Consider the following 15,805-nt stretch of genomic DNA (forward strand, 5'->3'; position numbering starts at 1 on the left):
CAGACGCCAGGTACTCTACTGGTGAGCTACAGTCTCTCTTCAAAGGGGACTGCATATATGAGAAGTAAAACTGAGTAATATGGTAGCAATATTTAAATAATATAGAAAACAGTGACAGAAGCCAGCATTTATTGAGGAGCATATCACAGAAGCTTCCTTAAGTGAGCATAGCACATCATGAGGCCAGAAAAGGGACATAGGTACTGACAGCTGCACTTAAGGAAAATGGATAATATAATGGGAAATAGCAGGAATGGCTGAAATACCTTGAACTGTAGTCAACTTCTTGGCATCCGTCTGTCTCAGGGGACAATGGAGGAGTGTGCCTTCAGGGGTGAAGTCAAACTGTTGGAAGGTTGCAGCACCTGCTGTGGCTGTAGAGACTGATGTGAGAGAGACATGTTTTGTTGCAGTCAATTGCTTTTGGAGCAAAAGGGGCACCCTGGTCTTTATTTCCCTGTTTTGGGGACTTACATCTGCACCACCACCATCATATATTACTTATACCCAGCCCATCTGGCTGAGTTTCCCCAGCCACTCTGGGCGTCTTCCAACAGGAGATTAAAAATACATTAAAACATCAGTCATTAAAAAACCTCCCTAAACAGGGCTGCCTTCAGATGTCTTCTAAACATCAGATAGTTGTTTATTCCTTTGACATCTGATGAGAGGGCATTCCACAGGGCGGGAGCCACTACCTAGAAGGCCGTGTGCTTAGTTCCCTGTAACTTTGCTTCTTGAAGTGAGGGAACCACCAGAAGGCTCTCGACGCTGGACCTCAGTGTTTGTTAAGGACTGGCTAATTTGATAATCTCACTGGAAGCCTCCAGTAAAGGGATCCTCAGGTCTCAGTAAATATCTCTTCAAAACTCAACAATGCACCAGAGACTGTTTTCTCTTCCTGATCAGTTCCTATTTGCACTCCCTGAGCCTTTCCTACATTGCTTGTGTCCCGTTCAACATGCTAACATTTTATTGAATGCCAAGATTGGACACCTAGCCTCCCATCTGTTCTCAACAGAAGTGGTGTTCAAAGAGTCTCTTTGTGAGTGAGCATGGTGGTGGCTGATGTAGGTGGATTTTTTTCTGATTGGGTGGGGCATGGCAGCACCATGCTGCGCTCCTGGCTTTTTCTTTTCTTCTAGATGCGGCAGTCATTTTGTATTCTGCCACATTCCTACAGCAGCCATTCTCTGACGGCTGCCCATTGCACTTTCTGAAAATTCTGAATGTGCCCATTGGTCCAAAAATGTTGGCAGCACCTGCTCTAATAAATGCTTTGGGCTTTGTTAAGTTTCTGCAATATAGAAATGCTGACATTTAAGCATTTTCATGATCCAAATAGGTGCCCCCCCCAAGTGCTGTTTGCTCCTTGGTGGAGTAGATGGGATGAGGAGGAGGAATATGGAGACAAGTAGTCCTCTAGCTGTAACTCAGCAAAGGAGAAAGAAATTGGATGTGCAGTTGCAGATCTCCCACATAATATGTAGTTTGGTCCTTTAAACCCTCCATATTAGTTTGGCATGAGAGCTATAGCTATATTTCACTTAAAACTTCACAATGTTGCCTTTTGTAAAAATGCAAGGATGGGATTAAGGCTGCATTTTGTGTTCCCTATTGATAGCTCCAATCATCTTGGCACAACTGTAGTGCCAAACCAATTTAGGTTCCTACAGGAAATTAATCTACTCTGAGTTTTTAATATACTTCTATCCTCCAATCTGATCGTGAGATGCTATATTAACTGTTAGGCTTTGTGGAAAACAACAGCCTCTGTCAGCGTTTGGAATTCATGCAAGAATTATAATATAATTAATCTTCCATTCTGCAAATTTAACAAACCACAGAGATCTTGAGAGATGCCCTATTTCCACCCAATGCATAAAACACACAAACAAAAGTGCTGCCAATGTGATAGGAACACTTAGTGAATCTGTAGGTGTTGCATAAAAATAAACCCCCCCCCAGTACTGAATCCAGAACCAGCTTTATCTGTTTTAGAGAGATGGAGCTGGGAGGGAGGACTACCATATTGTCCTGATGACTAATAATAGAATAAACTGGGGAAAATGGGCCATTGTAAACAATACGGACCAAGGATACTGGAAATGGAAACTTTTAAAGCAGCTGATCGTTTTCTCAGATTGTCTTGTGTGAAACAAAGACCAGCAATAGGTGCTGCCACCTGAATCATCCTCTGCAATGGAAACCTGTACTTCGTTACGACGAGGCTCATATAACTCATAACTTAAACATAAGCACCTTCTTGTGAAGTACAGCAATGAGGACATTTTGCAAACCGCTTGCCTAACAACCCTGAAATAAGGAGTGGTAGTAGATATATATTTAATTCAAGGTCTGCCAGAGTGTTTAATCTTTAAATTCCTATTTGTCAATTGACTTCAAGTGAAATGTTTTATTTGAAATTCACATCACCTTGGACTTTGCTTCATTGACTCAGACTACAGTCCTGCAGTTATCCCTGCGCAATTTTGCTATATTGCAAAAAGTGAGGGAGATGAAGTAATCTTAGCAATGTTTATGGTTTTACTTGTGTGCTCCTGATTAGTCATGTATCACAGACAACTCAATGTATAATAATGTCATTCTATCTATGTAAAATACAGTTTTTCACCCAAAGCTGCATACCTAATTCAAAGAAGCAGAATTTGAAAACGATCTTCTCTCAGATCCACTTTGCACTCTACAGAAGGAATGGGGAACCTACATCTCTCCATATATTGTTGGACTCCAACTCCCATCTGGAGAGCTGCAGTTTCTCTATCCTTGCATTACAGAAAATACAAGATTGTCTTAGAAGGCCTTCTCTTAGTAACCTCACCTGTGGAGGCCAGGAAGGTGGCTCTGGGAGAGACTCCCCTTGCTCCTGTAGCCCAATTATGGTTTTGAAATGAGATCCTCTTGACAACTTTATTGCTATCCTTTAGGCACTACACAAAATCTGTTGGGCTTTTGGTGGGTAAAATGGGTTTGCTTCTGTCTTAGGTGTTTTCTTAACTGCTATTATTATTATTGTTGTTGTTATTTACATATGATTTTTGTCCACTGTTTTATATATTTTATTAAACAGCCTTAAATGGCACCTATATGGTAGCATACACATTTTAATATAACAAATAAGAGTTTGTTCACCATGTGTTACTATGTGTCACTATAGTATGTGGAAGGAGGAAGATGCACATCAAACAAACAAACCCGCATAAACACAATGTGCTGAGGTTCCAGTGTTTGTGTGTGGCATGTGTTTTGAGATATAACTTGCTTCTAAAACATTCCAATGTTTTATCTAAACCATTCCAGAGGCATGTGATAGACATATAGGAACAGCTTGGACCGGTTAAAGATGGTGAAAAACTCCACACATCACACAGCCAGTAGTGAAACGATGAAAGTCAATGCCAAATCTAGCGCTTGCGTCATTATCATAAATACTGTTTTGCTCCTTCAAGATATTTTAATCCTTTAAATTTCCTCTTCTTTCAGTGATAGAGGAAGCTTGCTTTCTATGGTGCATAACTTTATAATATACAGGATATTAAAAGCATTCACCACTGAATTAGGTATTTTCATTGATATCTTCCTTAACAATATCTAGTCACTGAAAGAGGCTATTTTCCTGTTCTCTAGCCTCAAAAGTAGGGAACTAAGGTGACCCTGTTTTTTAAAAAAACTACTTTAATTTAAATTGTTATGATGATTCTGCCTTTGGATTAATATTTGCCTGCTTCTGTGTAGTGGTAGGATGTCATCTGAAGTTAAGGTAGATCTTATTAACACAATGTAGCAAAAGATGAAATATTCCATATTAAGGAAATCATAGCCTCTCTTACCATTTATTATTTCTGAACAGTAAAAAACATATTGTCATATATTAACTGTGTCTGTGGATGTTCCCTTATCCAGTCTGTGGGGATAGCCAACCTTGACTCACATGATCATCTGGGTATATAATGCATGGATGACTTACTGTTGTGCTAGTAAAAAGATACTTTTCATGCAGCTTCACTACAGTAGTGAGTTGTGTCCAATGTTATTTTTATGGAAGGCTCTTTCATACAAAAGAATCTTCCATGAATGGAATGGGAGGAGGGAGGGAGTTTCTGGGCATCATCACTTGCTCTGCAACCTCCTTAGCCGATCAAAAGACTGTGGAGACCTTCTGTGGCAATTTGAGAGGCTGTGTGTTTTATTCTTTGAGTCTGAATGCCAATATTTTAAAGTAAGTAGAGTAGATACGAAATGATTATTTCAGCTGAAACAATTACCAACCAGAAGAAAGGTTGGTAAACAGTGTTAGTTCCCTACGTGAAATGCAGATTATCTCCTTCTACTCCTACCAAATTTTTGTGTTCTATTAATACGAAAGAGATAGAGAGAATTAAACACCACATATACACATATACCGCTATTCATAAACAATCAGAGTAGTTTACAACAATTGTACATAAAAACAATACAATAAAAACCGTATTAAAAAGTTAAAATTAGAAATCAGCTAACTATTATGAAAATATGTATTCTTAATTTCCTGCAGAGCCAGATGGAATGGGAAAGTTTTCAGAAGGCTTTTAAAAGTTGAAGCAGAAGACGCCTGCTAATTTGTAGAGTATGAACATGGGCCAATTACACTAAAGGCTTGATTTCATGTTGTTTTCAAATGAGCCTCGCCAACTTGGGTAACAACTAAGAACACTTCTGCAAATGATCTCAGCGACTGAGCTGGAATCTAAGAGTTCAGGCAGTCTCTGAGGTACCTTCGCAAATGTAGAACTTAAACCATAGTTCCCGTTTTTAATCCAATCAAAAATGGTCCCCTACAGATATTGCTCCTCATCCTCATATTTAATCTGTACCTAGGAGTGTTGAAAGACAGTTCACTATACATACACAGTTTAATGCTTTAATTTATTTAGGCAATTTTAAATATTACCCTTTAAAAAAATCTCATAAAATAAAAAACTAAAATGCAATCAACACTAGAACAAAAGAACAAAACACTGATTGAAACAGTAGACTGAGATACAAAGGGCAGGGAGAATAAAAATGTCATTAGAAGGCTAGTTACAGGTGTCACCAGATAGGCTCCCACAAGCTAGAACAATCAAAAGTACCATTTGCCTGATCATCTCCTGCCTTATTTCTAATAGCAGGGAAGAAACGCATGTAGCTTCCAGGCAAATTGATAGGCATTCCTTTCAGTACTTGGAATCTAAGCTGTTTAGGGCTTTAAAAGGTCAGCATTTGCAGCTTGAATTGGTCTCAGAATTAAACTGACAGCAAATGAAGTTATATTAATACCACCGAGGTATGTTCCCAGCAAGTTGTTTCATTTAAAAGCCTTGCATACCGTATGTCTTTTGTATTAGTGGCGATGTCTTAACTGTCTTGAAGGGCAGTCCTGTGAACAACACATCTCAGTTGTCTAAGAGGTGACCAGAGCATGGATAGCTAGACTATCACTATCTAGGAGAGGTTGTATGTAGTTGTAATGCAAGCCTGAGCTAGTAAAATGAATGAATGCTCAAAGAATATATTAAACACATGTGGACCAATGTTTATGTGTAATGTGGCACATACACATGCTGAAATGTCTGGTGTATATATTCTTTATGCACAACGTTTCAGGTTTGTTAACAGAAATACAGTGCAAGTCGAAACGGCTTAGGAAGAATATATCACAGCCAGTAGATCAGACAACTGGTGAAGATACTGAGGGACCTGACCTGAAGCAAATGTCAACTACAACCAAACTCTACAAGGTAATAAAATTATTGTAACATATTGTTGTGTAGTTGGCTACAACTAATAAGCATAGAAGATTGCATGAGAATAATTACCTATTAGTAACTTCCTGATTTTTTTATAGATCAGTCACTGAGTTTGTTAATTATTCATGCAGATAGTTAAATATGCTATTTGACATTAAAGATGTTTGGTCTCTGTGTTCAGCCTTAAAGATCACACTGGAGAAGCATTGCAAGATGTACTGCTGTGGCTTATTTTCATACTTTGTAAAGTGCATTACTTGCATTTAATTTGCGTGATTGTGCCCCAAAAGCCTTGTTAATGGTCAGATGTTCTTTAAGTATGTTCCATCAGTTTCATGTTGTGGTTTGTGATTGTCCTAAACCACTGCCATCCCAGAGAGGTGACAGCTCAGGCAAGAGGACAGCGAGTCAGCTGGTTAGCTGGATCAGGGAAGTTTCAGTCTACAGTTCTACAGTTCTCATAAATCTGTTGGTCAGAGGTTGGCTACCTCAGCAACTACCAGGGTTTTATAAGCTGGCCAAGAGAATATTTCTGCAAGCTCTAGTGCTGTATCTTTAGGGAACATATATAGTTTTTCAGTTCCTGACTTCTTCTCAGGAGTATAATTCAGTGACCTACCTGATTGGGGAACATTTTCCAGGGCCTTCCTGCTTAACCTCTCAGAGTTTGTGGGCAGTGGTACTTTTCGAAGTTTTAGTGCAAGGAATTCAGGGTCCAAGGTAGAGGGTCCTGCTTTAGAAGGATGGGAAGTGGGTCTGACTCCTTCTCTGAGCTTCTGCTGCTGGAGACACCGGTCTCATTTGAGGGCCATGACAGTGATGTAGCAGTAGGTGTGGTCCATCTGAAGTATTCATTTATTGGTGGAAGGTGTCTTACTATGGCTATAATGGGATCCCCGTCCCCTATATCATTGAATAGAATATCTAGTGCTGGTTTTGGAAAGACAATTGTCATTTCAAGTGTATGAATCCCCTGAAAAATGCATCTGTATCATATTCAGGTTTACATGCATATATAATTTAAGAATGCAATTACATGCATATATAATTTAGGAATAGCTGCTTCTGTTCTTGGCACCAAACGGCTCAAATCTGTACAGTACAGTTAAAATATGAGGCAGGGAATCTTATCCAGCTACTGATGCTTATGGTTTCTTATTGCCAGTATAGGAGAAAGTAGAACTAACCCCAGAACAGCAGAATCTTCTTCACTATATCATGGATTCATATAATAAACAGCGAATCCCTCCCGAAGTGTCTAAAAAGCTTGTAAGTATCCCATTTAATACAATAGATACGTAAGCGTTTCCGAATCCAATAATTGCTTGAAGCATTTCCAGTTTAAATTCTAGCAATTCTAGAAATCGTCTCCCCTTGTAAAATAGTAAGGATTAATAGATTTTGGGCACAAACCTGCTTTCCAAATACAGAGCGCCGAGTGTGGAAGTTTTGTATGCAGGTAAACAAATGCATGCAGGTAGGAGAAGAAAAGAAGGGCCACTTCATCTCTCTCACTTCCCCACTTCCTTTCACCTCCCATTCAGCAAATGCAGCCTAATGGTGATGGCAGCATACAGAGGCCGCTGCCATTGAACAGCAAATACAGGAGAAGTAGGGAGGAGAAAGGAATAGGTCAACCTAATCTGCTCTTTTCCCTAGCTCCCCCTTCATGGTTTTCACTTCTCCTCTGGATTCAAGGGTGTTTCGGGCTCTACCACGTTCAGCCTCTTTTGCTTCTTTCCCTACGTGGCCCTGAGTTGTTACATGAGTTTACAGGAGGTGCATTTGCTCTACGTAGTATGGTGTGGAAAGAGCCACCACACTCCACCCACAGAAAGAAAGACTGCTATTCTTCTTCACCTTGCGCAGCAATACTTGACCTCCAGCTCCTTTAAAAAGAACTTTAAAAAAACACTTGTTAAATGCTGTCAGTCCAGCATAATCAGTTTTCTCAACCTTTCATAACCCATATTATCTTGAGTCATTCAGTTGAAAGGAGCCACCCAATTCTAAAGTCTTTTTATGCACCATATCACAAATAAAGCTGACTATTACTATTGATATGATTACTAGTATTATTATTAATAACAACACAATTCCATTTTAATGCTCAGTTGCAAGAGGAATTCAGCGCTGAAGAAAATTTTCTTATCTTAACGGAAATGGCCACCAGTCACGTACAGGTCCTTGTGGAATTCACCAAAAGATTACCAGGTATAATATGTTAAATACATTTGGCCTAACACTTCCTCTCTGTGTTTTGGTTAGACAGCTTCACTGCTGTATGTCTGTGTTGGTGTACTTGTTTTATTCACACCAAAAAAGGGGGGAAGGAACTACCTCCAAACTTAATCAAAAACTGGAAACTATCCTCAAAATTTAGAAACTTGAGCAGTTTAAGATCAAATGCCCTATCAACATTAATTCCATTTTACCATAAATTCACCATCAACATACATTGCACTACTCCTTTGCAATGTACATGAGCACAGGTATTTGCCCCAGCAATGTACAGTCTATTTTTTGTTTCTCCCTTGTTGACAAATAGTTTTGTGATATCCTTCAACTTGTTTGTGCCCATAAACCTCAAAAGCCAGCTTTGCTAGATTCCTATTGTTAAGTGACCATTTCCCACCATTTGGTTCCATATGGATCTCTCAGTACAAGTGGACTGGATAGGTATTGGTACTCTCTCATTTGCCACAGTGTTCTTCAGGCTTGAGTCCCCAGATGTTGTTGGACTACAACTTCCATCATCACTGACCTTTGGATAAGTTGGCTGGGAATGATAGGAGTGGTAGTCCGACAACATCTGGATACCTAAGACCAAGGTTGAAGAACACTGGTTATCACCCATGTTTACATGAGTTGGCTTTAGGTAGCCCAGCTCAATGTCTGCTGCTGAAATGCTTCTATTTTATTTTGATACCTCTGCCTGGCTTGGAAAATATATATAGATAAGCTAGGACACATTCACAGACCTCTATCTTTTGGGGATCCATGTCAGCTGGCTGAAGGCAATCATGCTTCCTTCCAAAATAATTAGTAAAGAAATATACTGATCGCAATGTGCATGTTTCTCTTATCTACATGCTGCTTTATATTTTCATTGTTATATTAAAATCCCTTTTTGTAGCCCCAGTTCCTTTTTGTAATGTAAACAAAACCGGGGGTGAGGGTGGTAGTGAGGGAAACGAGGCCAGTGGCCAAATGAAAGCGCTCAGAACTACTCAATTGAGTCCTGAATGAGGATAATGCAACCAGCTCTCCTTTAGCTGAAGCAAGAATTTAATTTATAATATGCTAATCAAGTTGAAAGTAATCACCCTTGCAATCTTAAATAAGATTACAAGCATGTGCACGTGTGAGAAACTTGGATGGATTCTTGCCTGGTGGCTTGAGAAAGAAAACAGAATACACTCTTCAAACACAACTGCCTGTAATTAGATAGTCAGCTGGTCTTGTGCCAAATCTGCAGATGTGCCAACCATCTTTAGGTGCCGCCACCCTGCACAATATTCTTTGCTGGCAGAAAGATGCTGGCTACTGGCTTGATATTGTCACGCACTTTAATTCCAGGTTTTCAGACCCTGGACCATGAGGATCAGATTGCTTTGCTGAAAGGTTCAGCTGTAGAAGCCATGTTCCTTCGGTCAGCTGAGATCTTCAACAGGAAACTTCCTGTGGGACATGCTGACCTCCTGGAAGAAAGAATTCGTAACAGTGGTAGGTGCCTCTAATGGATAGCAAAAGGACTACACCAGTCCTTGAAATGCCAGGAAAAAAAAAAAAAGCACCCATTTTGCGAATGTTACACATCTCAGTGTTGAGTAGCAAGCTTACTTAGTCAGCTTGGAGTCCAAAGGTTATCAAGTAAATGTTTAATCCTAAAAATATAAGCCCCAAGAATAAAACCGTTTCTTTGTAACCAACTATATTTGTTCAAGGATATGCATAAACAAATTAGGGCAATGAAATGTACTTCTTGCACATTCATTCCAATAAAACCATCTCACCCATTTCAGTTATTACTATGTAAAAAGATAGTACAAGGTCTACCATTGCTAATGTGTACCTTTGGGAGGGGAAGCCTAGATTAGTAAGGTAAAAGGGTTCATTTGGAATAAATTGCACTGAATTACAGTGGATGTGTAAATACATTCATTATATATTTGGCTCTGAAAGAATGGTTAGATTTTGAGTTTAATGCTGCGTGCAGATTATTATTATTTTACAGTGTGCTTCTGTACCCAAAATACATTTTAATTCTAACAGTTCTGCAGCAACTCAACTCACAGAGTTACTGATTTTCTCAAGGCCACCCAGTAAATGTCACAGCAGGGTTGGGATCTGAACTCATATCCAACCTCAACACACCAACCCTTGCACTGTAATGGCATCATTACTAGGTACACACACGCAAAAGACGTCATCTTTTCATATATAAATGAGAGGGTAATGAGGTGTTAAGGTGTGTCGGTCAGATAGTCACACTGCCATATATGCTGCCTGTTTTGCTGCCATGATTTCAAGGATAAAATTGCTCTTCCTTGGCTGCTGTCTCCCATCCCACCAAACCCCACCAGGACCAGGCATAACTGTGTCTTCTAATGCTGCAATCCTATGCACACCCACCTAGAAGTCGGTCCCCTTGGACACAATGAGGTCTACTTCTGAGTAAATATGCAGAGAATTGCACTGCATACTTTGTTATATCTCTAGAGGGTTTTTCAGCTGCTGCCCTTTCTAACATGTTACAGCCAATACACTGAAAAAGAATTATTTTGATGTATTTTGACTGCTGTATTTTCTCAGCCTGAATTGACATGCTGCCTGTCATTGGGCTGACCTATATAGCTTATCTGTAGAAATAGAGATATTTTCTCTCCAAAACGTTTCTAAGCACAGCTTTAAGGACATCTGATAACCTCTTCTTTGTGGTCTATCTCTTGCTTCTGGAGATGTCTCCTAAATCCTCTAACTGGATCAGGGGTATAACTGATTGGATCGTGCTTCTTGAGGAGTGGGAGATGCTTGCAGGTAAAAAGTAACAGTGTACAAGCTACATACAATGAGTTCAATCTGTACGCAGTAGCTTACATTTCTAGATTGTTTGCTTTTTCATGTTCTTCAGAATATAATGTGTGACAGCTGTTTTCTGGCTAAATGGCTCTGGTCCTTTCTGGTCCTTATCAGGCCATCTTTGAACAAGAGGAAGCATGCAGACTCTGCAGGGCAACTGTGATTATGTAGGCATCTTATGTTTGAACCAGCTCTCATTTGGTGGCCTGTTTTTAAAGAGTGAGCGACCTGTTCCACCCCCACCCCAAGCTGGTTTTTATATTTTAAAAAATAAGCAATTGGGGCCTAATTTTGCCTGTTTTCCTCTTCCCTCCCCCTCCCTATTCCTTTTGTGATGTGCCTTTTTGTGATAATAGATGTTCAACAGGTGGCAGGCACTGTCTACCTGGGAAACTTGGTCTCTAGGATTAAAAATACCCAAACAAAACAAAACAGTTGCAATTCATGACAGATATATGTCCAAGAATGACTAGAGGTTCAATATGCCTTACCTTTAACAGACTGTTCCCCATCTATTAGCAAGCGCTAATGCTAATCATAAATACTTTAACTGTAGAATTTACTTTCAATTTAAAATGAATTGTTTCCAAACTTTGAAGGAAAAATGTACAGGGATACTTCACTGGTTTGTGTTAAGATGGTTTTTATGTGAATATGAGTGTCAAGCTGTCGGCTCAGTCTTATTGTCAGGCTTTGAGAAATGCAGCTACAAAAGCTCTTCTCCCTCCCGTCGTGACTGTTTTGCATGACAATTTTGTGTGTGATAGATAAACTGGAATGGTTGCAGAGTAATGATAACCTTTCTGCATATTTATGCCTACGCTGCTTCTGTTTGTGTTGTTATTAATGCAAGGCTACTGGCTTAATAGCTTGTGAGATATAATTCTATCTTGTCTACAGCCCTGAGTTCCTTTGCATAAACTGTTAAGAAAATATATTTCTATCTAACATCAAGGCTCTCACCTACGCTAGCAACTCTTGTTACCTAATTATAGCATGTGTTTATTTTCACCAATAAAAGCTTGTATCTATTTTCACTAGAATTAGAAAAACAGACTAGATCATCTTTTTGTGTGTGGGAGAGGGTGATATTTAATATATCAGTGGTTTAATTCCAATTTTAATTTTTTAATAACTCTATGTTATCACTTTGCATATATTCAAGAAGAAAAAAAACCAAATAATTTTTTAAAAAATCAAAGCTTTTTCAAAGCATATATTCTGGAAACAATCTAACACGCATGCAGGGGATTGCATTTTTTATATATATGACATATTTCATTGTGCCTTACCATTACAAATTACATGAGTTCAGTAAAGAAAAACGATAGTAAAATGCATATCAAAATAGCAGCAAGAGTCATAAAAACCCAGAAATAGCAATTTAAAAATGCATTCCAGATGAGGCAGTATATAGGATTGGATCCAGACTAGGACATACTTAAAAGTAAACCTGTGGATTTGAGTGGGTCCACTAAGGATGACTAGGTCTGGATCAAACCCAAAATGTTTTGATTGCAAAAAGGCTGGGTAAATATGAAAATCTTAGTTTGGCACTGAAAACTAATCAAATGGGGCACCTGTGTAGACAGCCCTGATGGAGGTTTTTTGGTGGGGCACATGGTTTCTTACACAAAAGACTTCTCTCTTATCACCACCTACTGAAACTCTGGTGCGGGGGGGGGGGCGCATACTCAGAGAGACTGAGTAAATAGATGATGCTGACAAACCAGCAACAGTTTCATATGGGAGCAAACAGCCAGTTAAATACCCATGTCTCAAGCAGTGTGGGCTTTAACATTCAAAACCCAGCACCAAAAATATTATGATGTCAGCTCTAGTTGAGCTGCTCTTGAAAGGATCTGCCGAAGTTGAGACGCTGCCACACAAAAAGGCCTTCTCTTTTGTACAAACAGAACCCATGTCATCAAGCGTCTCAGTTGGAGAAGCATTTCATGCACTGGCAGGAGAATATGGGAGGGGGCACCTGCCTTCAGTAGTTTGGAACCCAAGTCACATAGGTCTTCAAAGCAGGCACTGGCATCTTGAATTGGCCTGGAAGCAGATACAGTGGAACCTCAGTCGTCAAACACCTCCATTGTCGTATGTTTCAGCTCCTGAAAACCTTGAAATAACTGCTCCGGTTTTTAAACGCAGCTTCCGTTTTGAGTTTCCCTATTGTGTTGAGGTTTAAGCTTTCAGTTTTCGGTTTTTGAACGTTTCGGAAGTCGAACGGTCTTCTAGAACAGATTACGTTCGAAAACCAAGGTTCCACTGTATAAGGCTACTCTTTGTAGATTGTAAAGAAATTTCAAAACAAATGTTTCCTGATGAAGAGCTGTCGCCTTGAGAAGTGTTGGAACCTGTCGCTTAGGAATCATTTTGTTTTATGCTGAATGTGACTCTGGGTCAAACATGTGCTTCTGGGCTGATCAGGACCAAGGGGAAAGTTTGGCTCATTGCCTGAGCAGTCAGTGAAAGCTTGGCAGAGCTTTGTGCAAGATTTATAAGGATTTTTAAAAACATATTTCTCACGATAACATTTAAATAAAACTGAAGTAAATTTTCTAATGAAGGGCTTTGAATTGGGAAACGACTTTGGTTAGATGAATACTGTGAAATAAACTATAATATAATGAGTAATTAACATGTTTATTTCCTAGTAAAACAAGAGCTCATTTATTCCTTGATTTAATATCCACCGGCAGCTTCAAACCTATCCAGATGAAAGATCTCTTCATCCATATTAACAATAGTCTTAGTCATAATTAATTAGCGTGAAACATTCTTCCTCACAGCTGTTTTTCTTCTTTTCTTTTAATTTAAACATCCAGCTGTAATAAGCACCCCGTCTTCAAGTACATAAATCTAAAACTTATTACTCCAAGAAGGGAAATTAAAATAGCATGTATAATAAAGAGCATAAGCCTGAAAGCGGAGATAAAATTTGACTTGTACCATAGAAGAAATAAAAATTTAATCTACCATTCATTTAAGACCTGACGCTACAGTAACACTGAGACAGTATTTTCATTGGGCATAATCATGGAAATAATATATATTACTTGGAGTAGTACAGATTTCCCTGACTACGTTGCATGCACTATTTTATGCATGGGGGAGAACCTTTTTTTTGTTTTCTTTTGAGGGCTGCGGAGTGAAATGGGCAGGTCCACAGCTGGCAATGCGCTTGCAGTGGCCAGAGCAAAGTGTGTAGAGATACACCCTCTCTCTGCTACTCTTTTCTTTCCCTCCCTGCCACCTCATTCTCTCTTTCCCTCCCTGCCTGCCCAGTGAGTCACCAGGGGAAGAACAGATTGCTCTTACCAGAGACCTGAACTAGCCCATTGCTGAGGGCTTTTCCCTGCTTCTCCTTCCATCTGGCTTCTGCCCCCTGTTTTCTCTTTCCCTTCCAGGTTTCCCCATCCAAGTGAAAGCAGGCTGAGGGTTATAGGTGGCCCTAGGGAACAGACTGTCTACTACCCCTGCTGTATAGGAAGGGAACAGATCCTACAGGACGAGGGCTTGTTTGGCAAAGGAGCATAAGACCAAGTCCATTCAAAATACAGCAAAAGATACAAAATGAGTAGCAAGAGCCTACTGCTGATAGGCTCTTCACAATGTCTGGGAGAGGAAATAAAATTATATACATTTAGCGATACATGTATTTGATTATTTATCCGATTATTGAATGGATCTGTGAGAAACAATGTCTCTTTAGATAATATGCATCTAAAGGCAGCCAGACAAAATAATGAGCAGAAAACAGGACATGGTCCTTCATAATCAGAAAGATATGAAGAGTTGTGAAACAGAACAAACAGGCACTGATTTTACAGTGGCAGCATATAGTGAATTAAGGCAAGAGTATTCAGATTTAAGCCAGCTGCCAGCCCAGATTAAAAATATTTCTGCCAGTGCTTACAATAGCACAATAACATACCGGGTGGCTTTTTTTAAAGCTGCTGTAGCACAACGGGCAGTGCACCCCACTCCAGCCACTTGTTTCTGTTGAAGCAAGTTTTTTAAAGGGTGTACACATCACCTGCAACAGCCTGGGTATAGTGTTTCACCTTCCCACCTCATAGCACCACAATAGTCCTGACATGGGGAGATACAGTTTCTTCACCAGCTCCAGCTCTGGTGCAGGAATTTTCCAAGTAATGTATCAAAGCCGTGTGGACAGTGGTGCTGCATGTTGGCGAGGCATAGAAGAGACAGGTATCGAGAGGCAGATACCATGTGGACTAGTACTCAGACTCAGCTTATAGTCCCACCTTGGTCAAGGTTTTCAACCCTTCAACTCTCCTCTTTTCCCCTTCATGGACAGAAGGGGTGCACATAACACAACCATCATGTGAACTGGCCACCAGGAGGACAAACTGCCATCTTGTGCATGCTGCATGAGCTAAGCGAGAAAATTCACAAAGCTCATGGTGCAGACTAGTGATTTGAGCATATCCATATGCCTAATTAACCTCAGGGATGTTGGTTCGAGCCCCACATTGGGCAAAAGATTCCCACATTGTGGGGGATTGAATTAGATGACCCTTAGGGTCCCTTCCAACTCTACCATTTGAATTCTATATACCGGTAATTCATTCACGAAGTGGGAGAAAGTCCCAACGGGTCTTCAATCCTAGTATATTGTTTTAAGTGGTTTGTGTGCGATGCTTTTGGAAACAAACTGAAGCAGAAATATTTGTTTACGTGGTATATTTCTCTTCTACAATAAAGAAGAAAAAGCCATCCTTTTTAAAAAAAAAAAAAATAGCCGTTTTCTATACAGTAGGCCCAGAGCTTCCCTTTCATTTACTTATGCAATGGCAGCTTTGTATGAGTGGCAGGGAAATATGGAGAGCCAGCAGGGTCAGGGTATAAGTCAGAAAGTGTTATCCAAGCTCTCCTGAAGGCCCCACAAGATCTCGGATGAC

General features: G+C 39.8%; 1 protein-coding gene across 10 annotated transcripts in view; it reads left to right on the forward strand.

The window, feature by feature from the left end:
* The window catches only part of NR1H4 (nuclear receptor subfamily 1 group H member 4), a 32,282-nt gene that overhangs the window by 12,711 nt on the left and 3,766 nt on the right, over positions 1-15,805 (forward strand). For 9 of the 10 annotated variants that reach the window (XM_053406075.1, XM_053406074.1, XM_053406076.1 and 6 more), the window contains 4 exons: positions 5,647-5,780; positions 6,960-7,058; positions 7,904-8,003; positions 9,369-9,515. In XM_053406075.1, the coding sequence (XP_053262050.1) occupies positions 5,647-5,780; positions 6,960-7,058; positions 7,904-8,003; positions 9,369-9,515 (480 nt within the window). The remainder of the gene's footprint in view (positions 1-5,646; positions 5,781-6,959; positions 7,059-7,903; positions 8,004-9,368; positions 9,516-15,805) is intronic. The other variant, XM_053406083.1, reaches the window with a different exon arrangement.

This window comes from Podarcis raffonei, chromosome 10 (genome assembly GCF_027172205.1).
Source record: "Podarcis raffonei isolate rPodRaf1 chromosome 10, rPodRaf1.pri, whole genome shotgun sequence".
In the NCBI taxonomy this organism is placed as follows: domain Eukaryota; kingdom Metazoa; phylum Chordata; class Lepidosauria; order Squamata; family Lacertidae; genus Podarcis; species Podarcis raffonei.